This window comes from Lepidochelys olivacea (genome assembly GCF_965140295.1).
Source record: "Lepidochelys olivacea isolate rLepOli2 genome assembly, chromosome: 13".
NCBI lineage: Eukaryota > Metazoa > Chordata > Testudines > Cheloniidae > Lepidochelys > Lepidochelys olivacea.
The window spans coordinates 28218076-28239735 of NC_140423.1; the positions used below are offsets into that span (position 1 = coordinate 28218076).

Genomic DNA, 21660 nt, shown 5'->3' on the forward strand with positions numbered 1-21660 from the left:
CTATGTTCAGAGAAGACTATTGTAAGTCTACTGTTGAAACCACTTGGGTCATTAAACAATGCCATCCAGGCATCTGCAACAACAATAGTAGATCTTTGTCCAGCAATAGAAGCTACATTTGGATCAATCAGAGAGCTATCCATTGAAAAAGTACAGGAAGAAGCAAAGACTTCAGTCCAGAAGTTGCCTAATGAAGGCATTTATATTGAATCCTTAAGTGAAGAGGACAAGAAGTGTTTGTTAAGGCAACTGAAAAAGTACACAGACTTGATTCTTAAAAATCTACAACAGCAACGTCTAGATTCTACTCAACCTCTACGTAGCTTTTACAGATCCCTGTCCTTTAAAACACCATCAGCAATGGGGCTGCCATTTGATCAGGACAGAATAGAGAATTTGAACACAGAGTGGAATATCACACGACGAATGAATGAAGATTTGACTTCAACTTCTTTTGTATCATCACTAGTGGCTCGACCTGATCTTTGTGTTCTGTTTCCTGGGATGAAAGAAGTAGGAATTCATCTCTTGCTACTCCCAGTCACAACAGCTACAGTTGAGCGTTCTTTTTCATCATTGAATAGAATTTTGTGTTCTGAAAATCTGCCTGATCATGTGAACTAATGAGTATATCAGTTGAAGAAATGGAAGCACCAGACACACGAGAAGCCACCAACCATGAACGCACTGCATTCAAGGAGTTCATTAACACAGTTGTGCAAAATTATAACAAGAAACCAAGAAGGATGTAGATGTAGTGCTTCATAGCAGGCTTGAGTAGCCAACTTTAATTTGGGTGAGGATTTTAAAACATGAGTTAAATCTAATACAATGGCCATGACATTTTTCAGTTTTTACTATGGTTCACAAAAGTTCTTTGGCCGCCCAGACTGTTCAGCTCCTTGCAAGGGAAAAGCTCCCTGTCAATACGTGCGGACCAATGTACCCAGCGGACGCCTGCACTTCGCGTCTGGGGCTGCCTCTCCCCGCTGGATCCCGCTCTCCTGCCCCGCCCGCGCCACGGGAACAGAGGGGGAGGCGGGGCGGAGCAGGCCCGAGGAGCTGGGAGCGGGCGCGGGGGAGCCCCCGGGCAGGGGAACGAGCCCGGGCGGGGAGATCAGCCGGCGGGGAGCGGGGTTGAGACACCAGCCCGCAGCGGCGCCGCTCCAAGCCGGGCCCGGCCGGGCCCCGCCAGCGCTCCTCGCCCAGCGCGGCGTCCCCCAGCTCCGCGCTGATTGGCCGCGCTCCGCCCCCTCCCGTCCGCGCAGCCGCTGCGATTGGGCGGCTGTCAGAACGTTTCGCTCGTCACCGCACCGCCTCACGGCCCTCCGGGTCGTAGCCAATGGGAAGGCGGCGCTGCGCCTCAATGCGGGAGCTGTGGCCAATGGAGAGGCGGCTCCCCGCCAGCGTAACCAATGGGAGCGCGGATGCGCCGCTCCGGTCGCTTTCGCGGCAAAAAGGATTTGGCGCGCAAAGGCGTGCGGGGCTGGACCAGCTGGGGACAATACCCGGGGCCGGGCCGGGGCGCGCGGGCAGCCGAGGGACCCCCAGCAGGGCGAGCAGCGGGCCCGGCGGCCAGCCCCGCTCTGTGCCCTGCGGCGGCCCCAGCCCAGCGCTGAGGCTCCGGGGTGCTGCCTCGGCGCCCTTCGCTCCGGGCCCCGCCGCCGCCCCGGGTGGTGGCGGCGCGTCCTCGGGCCTCGGCCCTCCCTGAGCATGGGACGCGTGTCCCGGGGCCAGCCCCGTCTCCTGCCGCGGGCCGCCGCCGCCGCCCCGCGGCCCAGGGCCATGGCCCTCTGAGCCGGCGCGGGGAGGGGAGCAGGGCCGGGCGCGTCCCCCCCACTCTCCCCCGAGCGCCGGGGATGTGAGCGCCCGCCGCCCGGACCATGTCTCTGGGGGTGGCCCCGGACGGCAGCGCCTGCGTGGCCGACTTGGAGGCTCTGCTGGGGGGCGCCGGGGGCCTCCACGTGATGGAGCAGCAGATTGTGATCATCTCCACGCCGGACGCGCTCCCCACGCCTGAAGCGGAGAGCGAGGCCGAGCTGCTGCTCTTCGCCACCCCGCAGGCCCCCCGGCCGGGCCCGGCGGCGCAGAGACCGGCGCTGGGACGCCCACCGGTAACGCCACGTTAGCTCTCTGGTTTGCAGCTCGGGAGCAGCACGGCTTCCCCCAGGGGATCTCCAGGCGCCCGGAGCTGGGCGGGCTTGGCCGGCTGAAAATCAGGCCCTTTGCTACCTGGAGAGCACGCGGGTTCTTTCTGCGCGTGTATTGCCCCCGCCCCTTTCCCCCCTTGTCACTGCTAAAACTGTGTGGGGCGAAACGTGGCAGCTTTGTCACAGCACGGGGTAATGCTGTATGGCCAGAGGATCCCCTGATGGTGCTCTACAGGGCCCCGGAAATAAAACAAAGAAAGGAAATTGAGAGAAACTTTGCGTCAGTGCAGGGTAATCCAAGGAGGGAGATGTAATAGCCCAATTTTCCCCATACTGTGGTCATTGGCTCAACCCTCATGAAAATAAAGTGCTCTGGAATCTTTAAAGGGCCACCTGTGGCCAGGGCCTCACTTTTACAGATCATGGAAAGAGAGGGCGCTTCTTGCATTTAGCTGTCCTAGATACAGTTCTCTCTGGTGCTAGATAAGGCAAGTAGCTGGCCTTGGTGTGGCTGCTGCTCTTGGTCTTCCGGCTTCATGTGATAAAGCTCCCGAGTAAGGGAGGAACAGGCCGTACTATGTGAGTGAGGCCTGACATGAGATTGGTTGCTTGTACAGTTTTCTGAGTCTGTTCCTGATTCAGCATTTCTGCTGTTAATCGTTTACAGGGCTAAGTAGTGAGGCGGAACAGGTTCAAATGGGACATGTAAATTCTGGTTCTGAAATAGCTGTTAGGCAACATATAGGAGTGACATACTGTGGTACAGTGGAGAGGAATAATGATTGCTTTTGAAAATATGTAAATTATTAATGGCGGGGAGGGGGTGTTCTGAGAGTGGACATACACCAGTCATCAAAATGTCTTAAAGCTCCACTTCAGAACTAAATCCATTGAGTGGATTCTATCTCTACACACTTCTCAGATTGTTCTCGGAGCTCTGTTTGTTGTGATGACCCTTTAATGTCCATGACCGCTGTCTGCAGTGTTAGAAATGCTTCAGGATATGAAAGCCAGAGTCTTGAAAAATTCTGCTTGTCTAGTGTGGGAGTGTAGGCATACACAGTCAGGCATGTAACTTCTAAATAATCATTAGGATAAGCTATGGTGAGCAGGCATTGTCTTCTCCAGTATCAGCACAAGAGGGTCTTCATTGTTGTTGGAGCCACTGGATGCTACTGTAATGTAACAAATTCAGACTGTGCTGTGAAATATGCAGGGCTGACCCTTGCACCCATGCAGACACCCATTGTCTTCAATGGGCTCCAAGCAGAAGTCTGCCCTTGCCTTGTTAGACCCTGATTTTGCACCAAGAACTGCAAGGCTGAACCAGCAGAGCCTTTCCTTTCTTTTGGTTTCCTGAATTGTTTTCATAAGGTTGATTTAGACGCTTAAATGGTTCAGACTAGCACCTGCAATTAGACTGAGGCTAAAGCAACAAGGGCTTGCAGTTCTCCTCCATCAGGGCATAAGCAGATCATTGTGTGGGATCCTTCTTTACTTGTGCACTTTTAAGATGGGGTTTTAAGCCATCATCTGGCATTGGCGATGGTCAGTGAGTGGATCTGTCCCGGAATAAAATCCCCACGCTTTTAGTTCAGTAGAGATGGGGGCAGGGCACAGAGGAGTGGAAGAGGAAAAGACCACAACATGCTTTGCTAGTTAAACATGCTATCTTCCAGGGGCCTCTCACTGTAGTTTGAGGGACCTTACAGCTGATCATTTGTTTTTTTTTAACTGTTTGGGTCAGGAATCCATAATGAGTTTTCCCTGTCTGGTGTCTCCCTGCTTGTGGTGGGGAGTGGGTGGGTGGTTGGGATGGAAAGGCGTGATTTGTCCTCTGTGCTGTTGTGCTGGAAGCGCTGCTGGTTTGTGTAGTTGGACTGACGTTTCAAGGAAGATCCTTGTTTGTGAAGCCACAAAAGTGAGCTGCTTTTCTCCTAGCTCTTTGCAAAGTGCATGGGAGCTTCCTCTGAAACAATCTGTCTCTGATTCTTTAATAAGCAATCAGCAGCCCAGTGCCCATAGGCTGTTCTGCACCAACAGCTCTGGCGGGGCTGCTGACTGCGGGCGGTGAAGCTCTAAACACCCTAGTGTGCATGAGCAAAGGGGGCAGAACTCTTGTTTTCTGCTCCCATGGGTGCTTCCCGGTAGTGCACTGGGATCTAGGTATTTTAAACTGACCATCAGATGTCTAAGGTAGTGAGAGTATCCGCTCACTCACTCCCTGATCGCTTAAGTTGAGATGCTTTGAGTAGGAGGGAGTTGTCTAATCTATCTATCTCTGTATTGTCAGGCTGTCCCCTCTAGTAATAAAATAGGCCCCAATTACCGAGTCTCCTCCTTCCCAAATGTGTCCTTCGTGAACTAGATCATATTGCGCTAAATGAGACTAGAGGGGGGTACAGTCACAATGTACAAAGTCTTAAAGTTCTCTTGAACCTTCAACTTCTCCTGACCGCCCATGTGGTCCCAGGCAGTTAGCTGGAGCACTGGTCTGAGCTGGAGCTTTGCCTGTTGGCACCATTGGATGATCAAGTCAGGTGCTCCTCTTGCTACCCTGGAAAGCTTTGATCTCATAGAATCATAGAAGATTAGGGATGGAAGAGACCTCAGGAGGTCATCTAGTCCAACCCCCTGCTCAAAGCAGGACCAACCCCAACTAAATCATCCCAGCCCGGGCTTTGTCAAGCTGGGCCTTAAAAACCTCTAAGGATAAATATTCCACCACCTCCCTAGGTAACCTATTCCAGTGCTTCATCACACTCCTAGTGAAATAGTTTTTCCTAATATTCAACCTAGACCTTCCCCACTGCAACTTGAGACCGCTGCTCCTTGTTCTGTTATCTGCCACCACTAAGAACAGCTGAGCTCTATCCTCTTTGGAACTCCTCTTCAGATAGTTGAAAGCTGCTATCAAATCCCCCCTCACTCTTCTCTTCTGCAGACTAAATAAACCCAGTTCCCTCAGCCTCTTCTCGTAAATCGTGTGCCCCAGCCCCCTAATCATTTTTGTTGCCCTCCGCTGGACTCTTTCCAATTTGTCCACATCCTTTCTGTAGTGGGGGGCGCAAAACTTGATGCAGTGCTCCATATGTGGCCTCACCTGTGCTGAATAGAGGGGAATAATCACATCCCTCAATCTGCTGGCAATGCTATTACTAATGCAGCCCAGTATGCTGTTAGCCTTCTTGGCAACAAGGGCACACTATTGTCTCATATCCAGCTTCTCACCACTGTAATCCCCAGGTCCTTTTCTCTAGTTGGTTTATAGCTTATATCCTTGTGTGTGGCACATGAGCTGGGTACCAGTTAAAGAACCAAGCTCCCTACTCACGCTAACAAATCCCATCCCATTAGTAACTGGGTGCAGGGTCCCAATAAGACACCCAATGAAATACTTGTAGATGGGGCCCATAGATAATGCTGTCTTGCGTCTGTACCTTTGTGAATTGTGTGAAAGGAAAGGGATTGTGTTATGAGAGAACAGCAGAAAGTGTCGGCTGCAAGGTGGGTGACTCAGACTGGGCGTTTGCAGCATGATGAGTTATAAAACATCGAGCACTCGTGATAGCTTGCTCTTATAAATGCTGTTCACATGAAGCAAGTGGGTGAATGTCTCCCAGTCCTATTTTGGTTTCTCCTCTTCTGGGGCACATCTGCTTAGCAAGGACTCCTTGGCTTTGAAGTGTTCCCAAATGGCTGATGGCAGGAATCCTTCAGCAGCTTCCTGAGGCATTGGAGGAATAGTGCAACCTTCAGATGCACTTAGAAGACAGCGTCATGTCTTCTCTAATTGGATCCCGCTGAACTCTAGCACATGGAAAATGCTTTTGGTCTCTAGCTTGGTGTTGCCCCCACATCACTGAAAATGTAAAACCAGGGCAAGGGAGAAGGGCAGCTCCACACCCCAAACCCCCTGCCAGTTCCACATCAAACTTTCATCAGAGGCAACCTGAGACTGACCTGAAGGACGGATTTATGATGAAGCATTTTAATAGTGCCAGTGCTTAATTTGTAATTAAAGAGTTGCTGGGGCTCAAGCTGGGCAGCCGGAGAGCAGCAGCAGCTGCTGGCCAGGTACCCGGCTCTGAAGGCAGTGCTGCCAGCAGTGCAGAAGTAAGGGTGGCATGGTGTGGTATTGCCAACTTACTTCTGCCCCGCTGCTGACAGTGGTGCCGCCTTCAAAGCTGGGAGGCTGCTGGCTGGGAGCCCAGAGATGCTGGGGCTATGAATTGCCAAGCCTAGAGGTGCCAGGGCTCAGCCTTGGCAAGCCCTGGCACAAATTAAGCACTGAATAGTGCCCATCACCAAAGTGTCAGACGAAGGGGAAAGAGTCCAGGAATGGTCGAGATGATGGTGTGAGGGTTTGCTGAATGCCCAGTTCGCATATGGATGCTGTGGTGATGGGTGCTGTAGAAATACCTGTTACCGGGTGCGTAACCAGCATGCAGTTCTAAGGGCTGATATCAGTAGTCGTACGGTGATCACATGGAGTCAGAAAAACATCCTTGCAGCCCCTCTGTGGGGCTTTCACATCTCATCACTGAGCACCAGAGAGGCAGGCTGCTGAGTCAGGTGGCCCCTGTGTGTACGTGATGCCTTAAGTTTTTGAGCGTGGAGTGAGCTGTGGAAGCTTACAGCAAGGAGGCCTGCGCCACACAGTTAAACAGTGCTGGCTCCCTGCCAAAGGAGTGCCGGAACCTGGGCAGGGGGAGGCCCTGAGAGGGAAAGGGAGGATCTGGGAGGCAGATGGGAGGGCAGTAGGGGAGGCCTGAGGGAGCAGGGAATGATCCCCTCAGGATCCGTCCCATCCTTACTTGCTTGGCTTCGGTTCCCCATGGGGTGGCCCAGCTGTTCAGTCGGCCCCACTGACCAACTCCCAGTATTGTTCAGCTTCATCTCTGCTCTGGACTCTGAGTCTCTGGCCCCGTGCTCCCCCGCTTCTCCCCCCAGTCCCACCTGCAGCGTCTCCCTCTGTGCTGACCTAGCACCTGCTAGCTTGGAGGACGTTCTGCAGCCAGGGAGGGAAAGGAGCTGCCTAGCCCGGCACCAGTAGATGTACAGGAATGCCGTTCTGGCTCCTAACGGAAGTGCTAGAACACTGTTCCAGCACAAACCTATACAGTATTAACAAACCATTACATGGGGGGCAGAATCTCTTAACGCCCCGAGGCCACATTGATTCAAGTACTCTCCCTACCCCCATAGGTGTTGCATCTGCCCCACTCTTTTGCCCAGTTGGTGGGATTTCCCTTCCATTGGCTTTGCCTGTCTCAAAGGTTAAATGCCTGCGGTTCAAGGTTCTTTATCTAAAAACTTTTGGTCCTGCTCCAGGGGATGGATCACTTGATGATTACCTGTTCTGTTTATCCCTCTGGGGCACCTGGCATTGCCCACTGTCGGAAGACAGTTTACTGGGCTGGATGGACCTTTTGTCTGACTCAGTATGACCGTTCTTATGTTTCTTATGTTTTAACTGCTACTGGGTTGGTGGTTTGGCTCCATAATGCAAAGTCTGGTGACACTCTGCAGTTAACATTTACCATTAAATACCAGCAAAGCCATGTTGGTCTATGCTGAGCCCACCAGTCCGGCTGCTGATCATGACGGTGGCTTCTGCAGGAGATGCTTGCTGGGAACTAGGCTGAGACCAAACTCATATTGCATAGGCCCAATAGCTGACCGGTGGCCATGACTTTCAGTTGGAAGTAATGTGGCTGGAGCTGTTGGATCTCTGCTCCAGGGGTAACCTGCAGGGGAGGTGATCTGTGGCATGCTGTTCCTTCACAAGCCTCCTTCTCTTGCAGGTGAAGAGGAAGTTAGATCTGGAAACCGATCACCAGTACACAGCAGAGAGCATCCAGACATCCCGGGGCAAAGCGAAAAACCCTGTCAAAGGTACAGGTACCACTTTCTGCTGCCCCTACTTGCTCAGAGTCCTTACCAGCCACTGCATCTCTTTCCAAATGGCCTAACGGGGCTGAACCCCAGCCAAGCTGAGCTATGGTGGTTGGGACTGGGGGTCATGGAGTCCATTGCCCTCTGGAGGAGATCAGGTCCTTCAGTGTTGCAGCACCTACCCTGTCACCCACTGCAGCCTCTCACCTGCCCCGTCACTCTGTGCAGAGCCAGCTCTGGGACTGCCTCAGCTAGCCCAACTCTACTAAAGGGTGGTGGGTGTAAACTCAAGTCTCTTGGGTGTTAAGTCCTGCTCTGCCTGCCCTGTTCTCACTGGTTTGGGCATAAGTAGGCATGCCCCCAGCAGCTGAGTCCCTGTGCAGTCTGTTCTGGCTTGTGCTTTCCAGTAACCCATCTGGGAATCAAGCTGCAGGTTTTTAGTGGCACTTCACGTATCTCTGGAATTGGGCTTGGGCTCTTGAGTTGTCTGGTGGTGATGACAGACTGTTTCACGCATTCTGGCCTGCCCCTTGAGGCTAGAGCACTTGGGAACCTCATGGGAGCATTTGTTTCATGCCATCATGTTATCCCACTGGCACCAGAATTAACACGCTGTATGCAGAGCTTGGGATCCCAAGTCTCGCCTGGACAGACAAACTACCCAGGTCTGTGCCAGGCTGTCCTGCAGAGGGGCTGGACTTCAGCAGTGGATGTGCAGCACGTGGAGAGATGCAACGCTCCATCTTAAGTGGTGTGAAGGGAACGTTGCGAATGGAACAGGTCTGGGCTTTGGTTGTTAAAGCAGTAACTGATTTGCCTGTGGGCGTTGTCACAAGGATTGAAAACTAGTTGAAGGACTGTAAGTGAAGGATTACAATGGCAATGAGATTACAGTAAAGTGGGGTCAGTGCCCAGATATCAAGTGGAAATGATCCTCATTAATCTAGATGAAAGGGAGTAAAGGGGTTAAACCTGCAGATGCTGGCAAAAAAAACTAAAAAACAAAACGCTGTGTAAATGGATCACAGTGGATCCTGATGTTAGAGTAAACATGGGAAGGCTGGGTGCTGAGCTCCTTTCCAGTGGGGGCCAGGCAGGTGTGCTGAAGGAAGACTCCACTCACTGAGGTTTTTGTGTTGTCGCTTCTGTATAAATCTGTAACAAGCAACTTCAATTGCTCGCAGGTGTGAAATCTCCTGGGGAGAAGTCCCGCTATGAAACCTCTCTGAACCTGACCACCAAGCGTTTCCTAGAGCTGCTCAGCCAGTCACCAGATGGGGTGGTGGATCTCAACTGGGCAGCGGAGGTCCTGAAAGTGCAGAAGAGGCGGATCTACGACATCACCAATGTCCTGGAGGGCATTCAGCTAATCACCAAGAAATCCAAGAACAACATCCAGTGGCTGTATGTATGAGCACCAAGCTCTTTGTTGTATGGCCAGCGTGGGTATAACTGGTTGGGACTTTCTGAGCATGTCTACATGGCAAGCAGAACCAATGGCAGCTATGGCACTAAAATGTGTAGATATTTGGGCTCGGGCTGGAGCTCAGACTCTGTAGCCTACGGAGCAGGGTGGGCTTGGCTTCAGAGCCCAAGCTCCAGCCCGAATGTCTACACAGCTATTTTTAGCACTGCAGACTTGGACTCACGCTATAGTCCTGGGCTCTGAGGCTCGTTGCCGCAGGATTCTGCTTGCCATGTAGACGTATCCTTAGATTCCCCTTCATGCTCCATATTCCCAGGCACTGGTCAGTATGTGAGCTCAACTGGTGCAGTCCTCCAGAGCTGAGTCAGAGGCTAGAGAGCTGCATTTTTTGGCTGTACATTTAAATGCCCCAAGTGTATTGCCCTTACTGGGTTAAAGTGCTTCCACTAAGATACTAAAGTGTCTGTTTTTCCCCTTTCCTTCAGTGAGTTCTCTGGGAACTCCCCCCTGGGGATTTGGACTTCAGAAGGGGCCAGTTTTGTACATAACTCTACAGTTTGTTGATCCATGAACAACCCTTTACTGTCCTCAGGTGCCTTCTGCCTGAAGTCTCAAAGAGCTTCACAAACAAGCCTTGCAACTTCCTTGGGAGCTGAGCCAGCATCATTCCCATGTTACAGATGGGGAAATCGAGGCATGGGGAAGTGAGTTGTCTAGGGTCACACAGGGAGTCTGTGACCAGACCTGGAATTAAACCCAGTTCTGAGTTTTAGTCCAGTGCCTTAACCCTAATGTTTACTACATAAAATGCTCTTTAAAAAAGAATCCTAATTTGCATGAAATCAGAAATTCAAGTGCAATGGCAGAGTGGTTAAGGCACTTGATTATGATTGTGAAGGTCCTGTGTTCGAGGCTCGCTCAGTCCCACACTGAGGTTTACCCAACTGCTGAACAGGAGCCTGATCCATCGGGTTAGGGCAGTCAAAGGGGGTCAGACATGAAGCTGGCCGCATCGCATTACTCCCTGGTGTACCATTGGCTCTGACACGCTTCAACCGCATCAGCTCAATGAGCCAATGGCTCAGGGTGACTTTGACTAAAATCAAAATAAACTTACCCCACCTTGCTAAAAATGTTGCAGGGAAGCCCATTGGTCTGTATTTTAAAGTAATGGCAAGTCTGTTGCTTACAATAGTGGGTGCAGGGGCTTGAGCCCTCGGCCCAGAACACTGGAGAGTGGCTCTTTTGAACCTGTGTCCAAGCATCTGCCTGAATAATGCCCTGGGTGAAGCTCTGTGAGCCGTTCCCAGTTCTGAGCACCGACTGGCCTACGTCATGTGTGGCTGTTGCATTTGCACCTGCAGCATCTGAGTTTCAAGGATAGCTCCAGCCCGTCCCCTCTCGGGCTAATGTGGTCGGGGGGTGTCAGTCCTACAAGACTGGCAGCGTAGTGTTCATGGTGAACGTCCCCTAGTGGCTGGCCATGCAGGAGAGGAGGCTGCGCCTGTGCTCTCTCTCCCCCCGCCCCCCTCCCCAGGAGTGAATGCTGTATTGAGGATAGCCTCTAGTGCCCCACCATGGGGCTGGGCAGGAAAGGAGCGAATCACCCAAGAGACTGTGGTGCAGCCCCTCAGTATGCAAAGCCGCTGCCCATTGGGAAGGCAGGCGCTCGCAATGGTGGGCGTGGGAGACCCTGCACTTGGGTGCATGGAGGGGGGGCACTGATACAGGAGGGGGTGTGGACCTGTGCTTTAGGGCAGGGCTGCACTTCCCTTTGTGTTGAGTGGTGTTTAGCACCTTGGTTGCTACCGAAAACAAATAGTGGCCGTGGCCCTTAGGGTCAAACTAGCTAGAGCCCCTTCCCCAGTCCTCTGCTGTGGCCATCTGACTGGCACCAGATGGCCATGGTGGAGGTGGAATTCCCTGCCTCACCTTTCCCTGTTGCATGACTTCATTTCCTGGCTTGCCAGCTGACAAAGGGGTTGTTGCCAGAGAGCACAGCCTCATGTGTCTATGTGTGAGAGCAGACACATCATGGGTGTGGTAAGGGGGCTATGGATGAATGTAATCCCCACACCTTCGGTCACTCTGCAGAACAATGGCAACCTGGACCAGAACACGACTGACCCAAGTGTTCTGTTTCCTAGGGGCAGCCAGTCAGCTATGGGGAACACCAGTAAGTACCAGGTGCTGGAGAAGGAAATCCATGACCTTCAGGTGGCTGAGCAGCAGCTGGATGACCTCCTCCAGATGTGCACTGTCCAGCTCAAGCTCCTCACTGAGGACCCTGAGAATCAGCAATATCCTTGTCTGTGTGGGGCTACGGGAGCCGCTTTACTGTGTAGTGAGATCTGGGAGCTGCAATGCCTGTTCCGTGTGGCTCTGTTCTAATAGCTTCCCAGCGACCAATCTACAGGGTAGCCTCAAGGAGCTAAACATGCCTGGCCAAGGGGTGGTGTCTTGTCTGTGCTTCCTCCCCTCTGAGCTGATGGAAAGCCCTGTGCCTGGAAGATAGTTTTGACAGTTGATCTCAGGCTGGGCTCAGGGCCCATCGCCTTAAGGAGCAGCAGTGTTGAGTTCCTTGCTCCATGTGGCTGGGAGCATGCACCCTAGTGCGAGTGAGGTGGTTGCTTTGGCTGTAGCATAGTCTCCTCTGACCATCTTGTTCAAACCATAGAGAGCTGCCCATTGTCACAATTCAGGTGATACTAGCCGGTTCCCAACCTAATGGGGGGATTGGGTAACTTTATCTATCCTTAAAGGGAGCAAGCTAAAAAGTCTCAGTGTCTGCATCTGTTAACTGTGACACCCCACCCCGGTGCCTAACGTGGAGAAGGGCTTTAGAATTTGGACTCCTCATGGTTCATTCCATTGATTCGTTCTTGGGCATTTTGCTTAGCATGGGCAAATCCTTTCAGCTTTGCTTTCTGGTTCAGCAAGGTCTGGGCTGTGAACGCTGGTGGGGGAGGCAGGTTGTTTGGCTCAAGCCAGAACTGATTATATCTGAATCTCTAGTGTCGTGGAAACGTTTCTGTTCATGTTAAGGTTTTGTAAAACTTGTAGTAAACCAAAACATCTGGGGCTGGATTCCTGCCCTGTGCTGGCCGGTCTGCCGCCAGGGTGCCGTTCCTTTAAGCTTGTGGCTCCGCTGGTGTGTTTGCATGCTCCTTTGCAAACCACATATCACTTCTGCTCTTCTCTTTAACGGCTCACAACTGTTATGTGTCCTTACAGGACTTTTTTGTTGTAAGCGGTCTGTGGGCTGCCTTTTCTACGCAGTGGAGTCATGCTTGTTAGTGAAGGGTGGGAGGAAGGGAGAAGCCATTGCCCCAGGTCCTTGGCAGGCAGCAGCTATACAGTATCGCATGGAAGATCACTTCAGTTCAACCTTTGTAGGCAACCAGCAGTGAGCATGCAGACCTGCATTAATTCCCCATCCCCTTCTGCTACCTGATTTCTCCTCTACTGTGCCGCCCAAGTGCTGCTGCTGCTGCTGCTAGAAGTTCATGACTGCAGCTGAGAATTGCAATGCACGAATGCTGCATCTAGGCCTTTGCGGATGCCAGTATTCTTAAATCACTAATCTCCTGCCCCAAGTTGGGGCTGGGGGCTCAGGATTTGAGTGGCTTCTCAACCACGTACATCAGGCATCTGCCACTGTCACGCAGCACAAATAATTCAGACAACTTCTGTCTCTTTTAGGGCTGTGGAAAGGGGTTGTAGGCTTTGGACGTGGTCACGGGGATGGGGCTAGGTTCCCTTATAGCTCAGATACTTTGTGAGCGTGTGTGTGTGTGGAGATGCTATAGTTACCCTGGTAGTCATCACTGCTTACAATGTATCCGGTAGAGCGTGGGACAGACATGTATGAACATCTCTAACACTGGAGAGGTTAGTATGTTCCTGCCTTGAGTGCACTGTCAAACGCAAAGTGCTTTGAGCATCAGAAGTGCATCTCTGTCCCAATCACTGCACACCATGGAGTAAGTCGCTGCCTGCGTGTTGGTGAGTTGAATGCTTAGGCAGCTGCTTGTGGATAGGGTCTGACAGTTCCCCAGCTCCTGAGTCCCACTAGCTATTGTATCCAACTTGTAAAGCTGTCTCTGGTCCGGATGGAAGGGAACAGCCACCAAACAGCCTTCCAGTGAATACTCCTTGACTGAGTGCACCTCTGCTTACGTGACCTGCCAAGATCTCCGCAGCATCGCGGACCCCTCTGAGCAAATGGTGATGGTGATAAAAGCCCCTCCAGAGACCCAGCTGCAAGTTTCAGACCCAGCGGAGGTAACCCCTCCCCCCCACATCCCTTCCCATTGCAGCAGTGCCCGGGGCCGTCCTTCTGCAACTGGCTATCCTACCTTGTCACATTGCTATGGGCAGGGCTCCCTGTTTGTAGATGCCTGGATCAGTGGGGGCAGTAAAGCCTCCTGCCCCATGAACTGCTCATCTGACGCTAACCCCTCAACCTTGGCAGCCTGGGTCACTTCACGCTGCTTGCGTTTGTGCTGCTACTCCCGTCAGGGGCCCGAATCCCCTACAAGGGCCTGGTCTCCTGAGCTTAGCAGGCCATTATCCATGGGTGTTGCTTGGTGGCTCACTCCCCCTTTGGGGGGCTGGTGGCAGCTGGCAGGTCTATGCTTTCTGGCATGCCTTGCCCTGCTCTCTGGATCTACGGTGAGCTGGCATGACTGTGGGGCATGCAGGCCACATAAACATTCTGCCCTTGGCAAGCCCTTGCTATTAGTGGTTCTTTTTGCTCTTCTCTTCCAGGCTTTCCAGGTTTCCTTGAAAAGCACCCAGGGCCCCATCGACGTGTTCCTGTGCCCAGAAGACAGCTCTGGGGTCTGTAGCCCAGTCAAGAGTCCTTTCAAAGCGACTGCTGAGGAATCATCCCCTGGCTCTTCTGAGGCAGCAGCATCCCCGCTCCTGCATCCCACCCAGGATGTGAACTTGCCATTGCTGCCTGGTGAGCAAGGTGTGTATGGGCACAGGGCATCTTCCCCGGTTTTCAGAGCCTGCTTCGCAGTTGGGGAAGTGCATTGTGAGCGTGGAGGGGTCTGGCAGGTTCAGCTGTAGACACGGCTCAAAGGGACCCGTGGTTAGTGGGTTCTGGGTGCTGATGGAGCTGCAGGGTTGGAACAATCCAATTGCGCTTCTGCCAGCCAGGCAAAACAATGCTCAGCTTCACAGAGTGTGTCTCAGACCAGCAACGCAGCATAGTAAATATGTAAGGAATTAATGGGGATGGGGGGAAATACTGTCTCCCTGGCACAGTGTGGGTGACAGCTGCAGATGGGTATTGCGTACTGTATCTGTAGTGACGCTGCAGGGGCAGGGAGGGTCTGACTGACTCTGATGACTGGTAGGCTGTGTCTGGCGGGCCAAAGCATAGCTGATGACTGCTCAGGGAGAGGACCTGGCAAGTGGCCCGACCCCCAGCCACCCACTTGGATGACTCAAATGGACAAACAAGTTTAGTCAGGACTATAAATCATGGCTGCTCAGCTGAGACTTGGGAAGAGACTGGTTTCTAAGTCCGCTCTGAAAACTCCCCGTTGGGCTGGAAGCTAGGGGCTGGGAATGGAAGTGACGCCTTAGCCGTAGCACGGCTCACACATTGGGATCCCAGCGGGGAAACCCAGCCCTCTTGAGGATGCTGCTCTTTCCCAAGGCCTGTGTATGTAGCGATGGAGCTGCTCCCCAGCTTGGCTCTGCCTGAGCAACCCCTCGGCCACAGTCACTCCTGGGTGGGGTTCACCTGCCTTGCCCTCTAAATCACAGCTATGCTTATCGCAGGTACAGACTGGTGGAGGGCTGGGCCCCAGAACTGTGCTCGTGGCTGAGGCGTGCCTCGCTGAGTACATGCCTCCCCGTGCTCTGAGCCAGGCTGCAGTGAGGAGCATAGCCAGACTAGCTAAGAACACTGATGGTATTTTAGGGGTGGGGAGATTCCCTCTCCCTGCCTCAGCATCCCTCTCCCCAGCCTAACTTTGTCCTCCGCCCTGGGTTTCAAGGTGCAGGCAGCGTGTGTGCTTCTCCCTGGGAGCAAGGCCCCAGACTGCTCTCTGGGAAGGCTTGGTTCCTTAGTCCAGCTGTCACCCCACCCTGGCTGAGCGCTTGTGCCGCTCCTCTGCGGAGTGGTAGGTGTGCTTCCTCCCTGTTAGTGAAGCTGTTTAACCATGTGCAGCGGGAGGATGTTTACTCCCCATTCCAATGACGGGGGCTCTGATTATCCCCAGTGGCTTGGGATGGGGGGAGGGGGACCATTCAGGACATGAGATCTGAAGGAACACCTTGAGCTGTCCCCGCAAACAGGAGCAGGCAGTGCAGATCTGGAGTCAGTGCTGTAACATGTTCCAAAGGCAGGGCCCTGCAGTGTCTGCCCGCTCTCTGCTGGGCGGGTGGCCATGGCCCAGCATGGAGATGGCTGTGCCGGGTCACTGCCAGGGGTTGGCACGCAGAAAGGAAGGCTGCTGATTGCCCAGCCAGCTTCGGGAAAGGGCATTTTCAACCAGTATTCTCAAAGTAGTCATGGGCCCCACACTTAACTCCTTCCCATCCAAAGGTGTGGAAACCTCCTACGTCGGTGGGGCAAATGCCAGAGCTGATGTCTGTTCCGGATGCCACCCAAGGCCACTGGCAGCTCCTCCATCTTACCTCAATGGAGCTTTGCCCGGGCCCCAGTCTCAGCTGGTTATTAGGAGAGCCAAGGAACTGCCCCACCCACAGCCCAGACCACCCCCTGGGGCTTTGCACACACATGGAGCAGGGGAGGATCCTTGTGACACCCCACACCAGGGCGGCTGAGGGGCAGAAGAGCAGCTGCCCAGCTCTGAGGCAGCACCTCTGCTTAAGCAGTTCCACCTACTGCTCCAGGTAATGGCAAAGCAGCATGTGCAAAAGGTTTCTCTGTAACCTTCCCCCAGCAGAGGGAAGCTACCTCGCGAGGACTGGCACATCCAATGTGAAGAGCAGTAACCTGTCCTGCTTCACAGCTGCTAGAATTCAAACTAGGAGTGGGCCTTATCTGTGGAATGATAACTCATGGCTGAGCTCCCAAAGCCCCATCCGGCCCCTCTCTAATTAAAGCCATCACCTTGGTGCAAATGAACTGCTGACTCTGCTGGAGCATTGACAGGTGCTGATATTAGACACTTGCTATTAATTACATAGCAGGCGCCTGGCTGGGGTTAGGTCTGCATATTAATTGAGGAATGCAACTCTTTAACCCTTCTGGTGAATAGGACCTGTCAAGATCCCCAGACTTCTACCGTAGCCTTTCACTCCAGCCAGTGGAAGACTAGTTCTTCCCTGATATATTTTAAACCAAACCTGTGTTCCTGGAAGACCCCACAAACATGGCCCCTGGGCCAGCTTATTCCCCCAGGAACAAGCTGCAGTCTCATGTGCAGGGAGCCAACAAACTCACAAGTCTCCGGTGGTCTGGCTGCTGCTTGCCATCTTGTCTCTTCTGGACCTGCTTGTAGGTAGTGAGCTCTTGGAGGCAGAGCTGTCTGTGTGTCCATACAGCACTGAGCACACTGGGGCTCTAACTAGTGATCAGACCTTTCTGGGCAGAGCTGATGGGATGATGGGGAGGTTGATGGTCCAGTAGGAAGAGGCTGTAGCCCCCATGGGTTGGGACAATGCAGCAGCCCTCTGCAGAGGGGTTGGTAGCCTGGTGGGCTACCCTAAAGTGCTGTCCTTCAGCTCTGCACATCCCGTCTCAGTGACCCATTGCCTGTCTCTGCAGAGCCCCTCCTGCCTGGGGAGAGCGTGCTGCCGCTGAAGTGCGCGGCCGATGAGGTGAGTCTCTCGCCGCTGGCCTCCGTGGATGCTCTGCTGGAGCAGAGCAAGGACGACTTCTCCAGCTTCCTCCCGGACGAGTTCATCAACCTATCTCCGCCCCAGCCCCAGGATTACCACTTTGGCCTGGAGGAGGGCGAGGGCATCAGCGAGCTCTTCGACTGTGACTTCGTGGACTTTGCGCCCTTGGACTTCTGACTGCCTCCCGTGGAGCCGCTGTGCCATGAGCGCACAGCCGGGCGGGGCCACTCCTCCTGGGTGCTGATGCCTGAATATGATGCTGCAGCTGACTCCGGCTCTGTGGCTGGAGGAGGCTTGGGACTCGGAAGCAGACACGCTGGAGATGGGCTGAAGCAAGTGGGGTTTGTAGGTAGTGAACGTTATGGTAAATGGCTGCATGGGTGAGGTTTGCTGGAAGGGGGGAAGGTGTGGGAAACCTCACCACCTCTCCCTGCTGTGCTCCAAGCCCTCCTGGGAACGTGAGGTGCTGTCACCGTCTCCTCCCACCTCACGCATGTGCCTTTCCTCCACAAGCCCGTTCCCCTGCGGGGAGCTCTGCTTTGTGGTCCATGCCCCCGCGGGGATAGTCTGGGCGGCCGCTGCCATAGTAACAAAGGCCGCTTAACTTATTCTCCCCTAACCACCTCAGACTCTTGCCTTGGAGCTTCTGTTGTTGTGGGCAGGCCCCTCTCTCGAGCTGCAGAGCCAGATACGTCTCTCCTGCTGCAGGAGCCATTTTTCCCCCTCTTGCCTTAACGATTGTGAGTGACGTTGATCTTTCCGCTGAGAAGCGACTACCTGGCCCTGCGGGTGCAGCCCCTCTAGAGCACCAGCGTAAATGAGACTTTGCTCTGCTAGTCTCCTAACTTGGCTGTGGAATCGGCAGCAGGAGACGTGTCTCCAGGCTTAGCTGCAACATAGCGCCAATTCCCTGTAGGCCAGAGCTGCCTCCATGGTGGTAAGCTGTCTCTTGGCCTCTCCTGGCAAGGCGTGCCCTCATTCAGGAATGTAAATAGTAGTGACAGGGTGGCCTGCTGAGGAGTGCCAGTCTGGTGTGGAGTACACGGGAACCGCTGTGTGTATGTCTGCCCATTGGGTAGTGCCTGTGACCAGGTTCTGGCTTATGCTTTGAAAAAAGGGTGGGGTCTGTTTAACAGCCAGCTGGCTGTGGCAGAGCCCCACTTTCTGGTCCCCATGTAAAAGGGAAATGTGCAGAACTGAAATTCCCAGATCGGCCTTGGGGGCTCCTGGATCCAAGTGGGGAGGGGCGTGTGAAGGCCAGATACAGCATGACACTGGTTCTTGGTTCTAAAAGGTTCCTTGTTAGAGCTTTAAGGAGAGTCCTGTGTAGATTGACTTTATTTATTTTGTGTGGTTTTGTTCCCATGGGGACAGCTCTGATTTCCCAGGTGGAATGTGTGCGGCTGAGCTGTGTTCTATAGGAATTAGTGCTCTGCTAGGAGTTAAATAGGGTGATGCTTTCCCAGGGCGGAGCTGTTAATACTGAGGGGATTTTGTTTCGGAGTGGGAGGCAGCTGTGGTCTAGAGATCCTGACACAAAGCTAGGAGTCAATTCCCAGCTCTGCCACAGATGTGCTGGGGCATGTCACTTAACCTCCCGGTGCCTCTGTCTCCCCTGCCAAACAGAGCCCGGGAGACTGCCCTGCCTGTGGCAAAGTGCTGCAGGATGTCCAGATGGCAAGTGCAGTTTGTTATTTATTATTTATATGGTCTAGAAGGTCCATGTGAGGCTTCTGGAAGGGGTCTCTGTGTGCTTGCGTGTGTGTGTGCGTGTGTCCCCCCCAAGCGGCGACTGCCAGAAGTAGGAACTGTGGGAGGGAAGGAGGCCATTTTGTGTTCTGTTAGGCTAGAGAGTGCCAGCTGTTAAATACAGAGTCGCAGAGCTCCTTTCATACAAACCACTTGCAAAGCTGGCTGGTAGGTGAAGGGACAGTGTGGGAGCTCACTAGCTGGGGTACTGGACTGGAACGGGGCACTGTAGCGTCTCTGTGAGGTAGAATATGCAACTGGTGGGAAGGAAAGCTGGTGGGCTGAACGGGCTATTTATTGTAGACAGGAAATGAGTAGCAGACGTGTCTGATAGAGGGGAAGGGTGGGGAGGCGAATCTGAGGCAGGAGGGACTCTCTGCCTGGAGATGCCAGGGATGTGCAGCGGAAGCAGCTTAGTCACGGAAGGGAAGTGGGCGAAGAAGTAATAAAAAGGAAAAGTGAAGCAGGCTCCAGGGAAACCTTAGAGGGTTTTGTGTTCCATGTCGAGTGGTGGTGACCAAATCGGACCCTTCCATGCCCAGCCATCCATTGGGCATAGACGGGATGGCAGCCAGTGCAGCTCCTGTGTGGCTCTGTGCTTCTCTTGCCAGAGAAATCTGGCAGATGAGGCCCTGGCCTGGCAGGGGTTTTCTCACTTATGAAGAAATAGGGATCCTTTGGGTAGGGGGAGCTCTGATCTGCCTCAGTTTCCTCACACTGTGTGCTGATGTCAACGTACCCAGGCCATGGGCTCGTTCTCCTAACATCTCATACAGATGAGAAGCTGCACAGACCTGGCCCTTTCCATTGGAGGGCCCACACCTGCTCTCCTGGCAGAGTTGGAGGGAGTGGCTGATTTGTTGGCTGGTCATGAGCACCCAAAACTCTCGCTAGGCCTAGCTGCATGAGGAAGGCGGGCTGGAAGTGCTGTAACTGTACCTGGTTCTACCATGTAGAGCATTCTACCCGTTCTCTCCTGTACCTTAACTACGCTGCTATCAGCTGCAGCTGAGTAGAGCAGAGGAGATAGGTTCTCCTGGTACAAACTCTAGTAGGGCTTTGAGGCTGCTGCACCAAAGCTTAAGCAACTAACCGTCGGGTATGACCCTTGCTGGCTGCATGAGTCCCGGAGCCATTCCAGACTCGGGAAGATAGATAATCTACTTCCCAGCACAGGGAGCTGCAGCTGACCCTGCCAGTAGCTCGAGTGAGCAGCACGTTCTGTTGGCTGAAGTAACTGTTGTGGTGGGGTTTCCCCCCCTTGCTTCAAAAGTGGGATCCTGTGTATGGAGTGGATTCTGAGAGCAGGTAGGGCCAATGCAAAGGCTGTTCTGGGGCAGCTCCTTTGCTGACAGAGTTGGACAGGCCATGAACCAAAGCTTTCATGGGGTTGGCAGAAGGGTAACGCTGACTCGCTGGCTATTTAGTGTAGGGATGGGTGATCCTTGGCGGGTCAGATGAGCATGCACGGTTTGGGGTTCTCATGAGATTCCCAGGTGCTTTCTGCTCCCTCGAGTGCTGTGAGCAGAGCTGCCCGCAGGATTCCAGCTGGGGATCAAGGCCAAAGCACGAACAGAGGCTCAGAAAAATGGGTGCGCTGGCGTCTCCAGGCTGCTTCCACGTGGGTCTTGGGTAAATCTCATCCTGCCAGAACTGTCACCAGTAGCCTATCCCCTTCCTGGATGTTGTGGAGGGCTGGAGGACCAGCCAGGTCCCCATCCCAGTGCAAACCTAATGCAATTAGCTTTGACATTCCTGACATGCACGGGAACAGAAACTGACCAAACCTTGTAGAGGATGATTTTTTGGGGTGTGGGTGGGTGGGGGGAAGAGGATAGAATCCATGGTGGTGTTTTGGCCTAAATGTCTGGAGACTTGTGCTGGTGCCCTGGCTCCCCTCTTATCAGGGAGTTATCCAGGCTTAGCCAGGGAACAGTTTGTTGTGGTGTTAAATAAAACTGAAAGCACAACAGAACAAGGGTTCCTCCAGCTCCAGTGCCCAGCCACAGAGGGAGGTGGCACAGGCCTCTCTGCTGAAGGGGATTATTGGGCTGGAACAGATCTGTGTTGCAGGTTGGGGTACCAGGGAAGAAGAGGTCCAGGGTGAGGGAAAACACCCAAATGTATGTTTGTGGGGAGAAGAAAGGACAGAAGTGGGTTCTCCCCCCCTCCTGTCTCAAGTGCCTGGGCAGCACTGCCTCTCCTGCTTGGGCAGTTGATTTTCCTGTTGCATCCCTGGACTCCTGTGTTGCAGTTCCTGGTCTTTGAACAATTGAATCCACAGGTGGAAATGCATTTTCATCTACTGCTTTTTAACGAGCTTTGTGTACTGTTGTGCTTTGTGTTTTAATAAACATTTCTACTGAGTCTCAACTCCTGGCCAGTGTCTGTTCATCTGTTGGGGGGCATGGCAGGTCACTGGACTAAATCCTCATCTGCTGAGAAGCCAGAGGGCTGGAGAGGGCCCTGGCTGGGCTGGCTCACCAAAGTGCTGTAGCATTTCTCTGAGCACTTCCCAGCTTCTACACTTCTAGTGCACAGCCCCTGTGGGTCTGAGCCGGGGGAGCAGCAGTCCACATGGAGTGGTGGATGGCCCTTTGGCACTCTTGC

At 53.4% G+C, this 21660-nt stretch overlaps 1 protein-coding gene across 1 annotated transcript; it reads left to right on the forward strand.

Annotated features, from left to right (window-relative positions):
* Window positions 1–1465: 1465 nt before the first annotated feature.
* E2F1 (E2F transcription factor 1) lies at window positions 1466–21423 on the forward strand. Its single transcript, XM_084645403.1, has 8 exons — window positions 1466–2114; window positions 7958–8048; window positions 9233–9452; window positions 11622–11848; window positions 12709–12880; window positions 13572–13758; window positions 14245–14449; window positions 17228–21423. Exons 1-8 carry the CDS (start codon window positions 1884–1886, stop codon window positions 17476–17478), a joined length of 1584 nt encoding a protein of 527 aa, XP_084501529.1. The 5' UTR covers window positions 1466–1883; the 3' UTR covers window positions 17479–21423.
* The last annotated feature ends 237 nt before the right edge of the window (window positions 21424–21660 follow it).